Consider the following 4,051-nt stretch of genomic DNA (forward strand, 5'->3'; position numbering starts at 1 on the left):
TCGATCGGCCTATTTCGTTCATTTCCTAATATCAAGTAACTAATAACTCTCTTGTTCATTTAATTTTCTTTGCCTCGTAGGATTTGGAGACGGTTCGTAGATACAAAGGTCGGTGAATTCAAAAAAGAGCTAGAATTCAAAAGGTCAAAGGCTAAGAATGGTGGGGATATTCAGCCAGCGGGGACCAATCTATGTGGATACTATGTCTGTGAGATGATCCGGAGATACACCTCTGAGCGGGTTCCGAGTGATACCAATGCTCAGCGGAATAACCTCCGGGTGATGCTTAGTCCAGAAGCTCGCTTCCGACCACTTCAAGAGGAACTAGCTGGATGGTTCAGGAGGGAAGTCCTCCATCGTAAAGGAGAACACCATTACGAGGACGTAGAACTTCATATGCATTAAATTATGTATGGAAACTTGTTCAAAATTGTATATGGTCATCCGATGATATTGAATATATATTGTATATTCCTCTTGAATTCTTTTTGGTTCTAATTTCAAATTTGTTTGAAATTGTACATTCATATGCATGTATGTAGTACCGTAGAATATGTGAAACTCCTTCAAAATTAAAATAAAGCACAAAAGAAATAAAACAATACAAATTAAACAGAAAACAGGTTTAGGGGGGGGGGGCCTTTAGTCGCGGTTGGGCAGAAGAACCGCGACTAAAGGTCCTCCGCCCCGACGGCCGCCTGGCGCCCACGTGGACGGGCCTTTAGTTGCGGTTCTTAAGCAACCGCGACTAAAGGGGGGGCCTTTAGTCGCGCCTATTTGGTCGCGGTTGCGCAACCGCGACTAATGGCAGTTGCGAACCGCGACCAAAGGCCCTTTTTCCACCAGTGCAAAAATCTTTCTGTGTTCTCCTTGTTCTTCCTCCTTCTTTCTTGTACGTCTCTGCGAGAGAGATCTCAGGTGAGGAGGAGAGCTAGGGCTAGACACCAACACCCTCATCTTTTTATTGTCTTTTTTACCCTCCCTTTGATGGTAATGCATCGATAAACACGCGCATTAGTTAATGGAATCATTGGGAGAGGTATCTCTAGGCGCCTAGTTGACTTACGAGATAAGTGCATAAAAACCACTGCAGGCCGCTGCCTCAGATCGACTTCATTTCTACACAATCACTATCGCCTCTGTCTCTGTTTCCATTCCTTTGCCTAGCTAATGGGGATGACACTTGCTCCACTCTCGTCCCTGTCTCTACGCTCCCTGCTGCTGTTCATGTCGCACAGGAAGCCACATCGGAGCTCTTTCTTCTCCTCCGCCGCCGCCGTTCAGCCTGCGGCTCCAGGAACTGGCCCTCCGGCTGCTCCTGCCGTCCAGCCTCCAGCCGCTCCAGGTAACTTGCTGCTAACCCACTCAGTTGTGATTTCTAAACATTCAGTTCCTAATGGTACGCACACGCACCTGACGCCTGAGCCTAATGGTCGGATGCATAAACGTGTAGCCGACGAGCCGTCAGCGCACACCCTGGACGATCCTAAACATCCAGCTCCTGGTGGTTCATGTAGCACGCTTCAACCTGTAACCTGCGAGCCTTCGCCGGAAGCATATACTGATGACAAAGTTTGCGAAGATTCTGATCTTCCAGGTAAGCGTAGCTCTTCCCGCGATATGCCGCCACGCCCACCTATTGGAACTATGGATCCATTGTAACATGTCATGGCGAGTCAAAAAAACACCTTGGAAGATACCACTCCCTCCGTCCCATAACATAATAGTGTAAAAAACGCTTTTATATTATAGAACGAAGGAAGTAGTAAACACTCGGTTTCTAATTCAACCGCAGACAGCAAGCATCCTTTAAAACAAGTATAAGATATTATAGATCACTACGGAGGGAGTACTAAAGATCCGGCAAGTCCTGAGAGCTCGCCTATGGCACTTGAACATGTACTCCTTCATCAGGCGCCCACCGTACGAACTGCACAGGTCCTCCTCTTCCGGAAGAATACTGAATTTCCAACTGTGTTTGGGCGCTACGAGCAGATGCCTGCTGCGGTTAATGCCGTGTTACCTCTGTGTGGACATGTAATCTCAGTGCTGTTGTATTATTGATCTTTTCTACGGTTCCAATCTACTACTGTAATACTTTATACGTATCAAATAAGGGTGTGCCTAGAACTCATCTAGATGAGTTATAATATGGTCTCATTCACCTGACATTAGATGACATCACAAATTGTTATTCAAGTCATTTTTTCTTAACATGGACAACTGTTTTTCTTCATAGACCATCCATACTGAGAAAAAAAAGGCATGTGTTGATTCTAATCACTAGACCACTAGTAATTGGGCGGTCCCAATGAACCGGCAAGCTGGAGGAAAAAAACCATAGAACATCGCTAGCTGCACAATAATGAAGGCTAGCTGTCGAAATGCTTAGTTGTAGCTTCCAAGCAAAGTGTTATTTGAAAATGCCACGAAACGGCTCCAGTCTTATACATGAAAATGCTCAAATTTTGCCCTTTTTAACTATAATGTTTAGCAAATGTTCATGAATTTATTCATAAAACATATTCATGTGTTTTTTTTAAAGGAGTTTTTTAAAAAAATATATTTTTTTTAAAATATTCGTGAGATAAATATAGACACGAATTTGGGGAAAATTTCTTGCAAGTTTAAAAATATATTCATGAATTTATAACATGTTGATCATAGTCGCAATCGGCTGAAAAATAACTTATGGTTGCGACCCACCCCTTGAAAAGAAACAGTTGCGACCTCCTTACGAAATAATGCAATTGTGGCACATTTACAAACTTGTATTTGCGACCCTTCAAAGAAAAAACATGCATTCGCAATCCTCACTTGAAAGCATGTGGTCCCCAATCCTTGAAACACTTGCATGTGGTCCCCACTTAAAAAATATGCAATTGCGACCCCACTTAAAAAATATGCAATTGCGACCCCTCTTCAACCTCCTATTAAAACTATGCAGTTGCCTCGGAAAACTTGCAGTTGCCGGTTGCCTCGGAAAACTTGCAATTGCGGGTTGCCCCGGAAAACTTGAAGTTGCGTGTCGCCTTGGAAAGCTTGCAGTTGCGGCCTATTTTGTAAAACGTGCGCTTGCAATCTGTCTCAGAAAACTTGCAGTTACAGGCTGCTTCAGAAAAAACTTGTAGTTGCGGTCTGTTTCGAAAAACTTGCGGTTGCGAGCTGCCTCGGAAAACTTGCAGTTGCGGGCTGCCTCAGAAAACTTGGAGTCGCGTGCTGCCTCGTAAAACTTACAGTTGTGGCATGTTTTACTTGCGGATGCAATCTATCTCGGAAAACTTGCAGTTGCGGGCGGCCTCGGAAAACTTGTAATTGCGGGCTACCTTGGAAAACTTGGAGTTGCGGGCTGCCTCAAAAAACATGCAGTTACGGGCTGTCTCAGAAAACTTGCAATTGCGGGTTGCATCGGAAAACTTGTAGTTGCGGCCTGTTTTGTAAAACTTGCGATTGCAATCTGTTTCAAAAAACTTGCAATTGCAGGCAGCCTCATAAAACTTGCAGTTGTGGGCTACCTCAGAAAACTTGCGATTGCAGCCTGCCTCAGAAAACTTGCGGTTACAGCCTGCCTTGGAAAATGTGTAGTTGCGGGCTGCCTCGGAAAACCTGCAGTTGCGGTCTGTTTTGGAAAACTTGCAGTTGCGGGCTGCCTCCGAAAACTTGTAGTTGTGGGCTGCCTGAGAAAACTTGCGATTGGAGCCTGCCTCAGAAAACTTGCGGTTATAGCCTGCCTCGAAAAACTTGCAGTTGCGGGCTGCCTCGAAAAACCTGCAGTTGCGGTCTGTTTTGGAAAACTTGCAGTTGCGGGCTGCCTCCGAAAACTTGCAGTTGCAGTCTGTTTCAGAAACTTCAAGTTGCGTCCTGGTTTGGAAAACTTGCAGTTGCGGCCTGCCTCGAAAAACTTGCAGTTACAGGCTATCTCAGAAAACTTGCGATTGCGGCCTGCCTCAGAATACTTGCGGTAGCGGCCTGCCTCAGAAAACTTGCAGTTGTGGGCTGCCCCGGAAAACTTGCGGCCTGCCACTAATGTTTTTTGTAGACAAGTAATATA

At 45.1% G+C, this 4,051-nt stretch overlaps 1 protein-coding gene across 1 annotated transcript; it reads left to right on the forward strand.

The window, feature by feature from the left end:
- The first annotated feature begins 1,122 nt into the window (after positions 1–1,122).
- Positions 1,123–2,214, forward strand: LOC123410400 (wiskott-Aldrich syndrome protein family member 1-like). Its single transcript, XM_045103338.1, has 2 exons — positions 1,123–1,345; positions 1,454–2,214. Exons 1-2 carry the CDS (start codon positions 1,171–1,173, stop codon positions 1,660–1,662), a joined length of 384 nt encoding a protein of 127 aa, XP_044959273.1. The 5' UTR covers positions 1,123–1,170; the 3' UTR covers positions 1,663–2,214.
- The last annotated feature ends 1,837 nt before the right edge of the window (positions 2,215–4,051 follow it).

This window comes from Hordeum vulgare, chromosome 7H (assembly GCF_904849725.1).
Source record: "Hordeum vulgare subsp. vulgare chromosome 7H, MorexV3_pseudomolecules_assembly, whole genome shotgun sequence".
In the NCBI taxonomy this organism is placed as follows: domain Eukaryota; kingdom Viridiplantae; phylum Streptophyta; class Magnoliopsida; order Poales; family Poaceae; genus Hordeum; species Hordeum vulgare.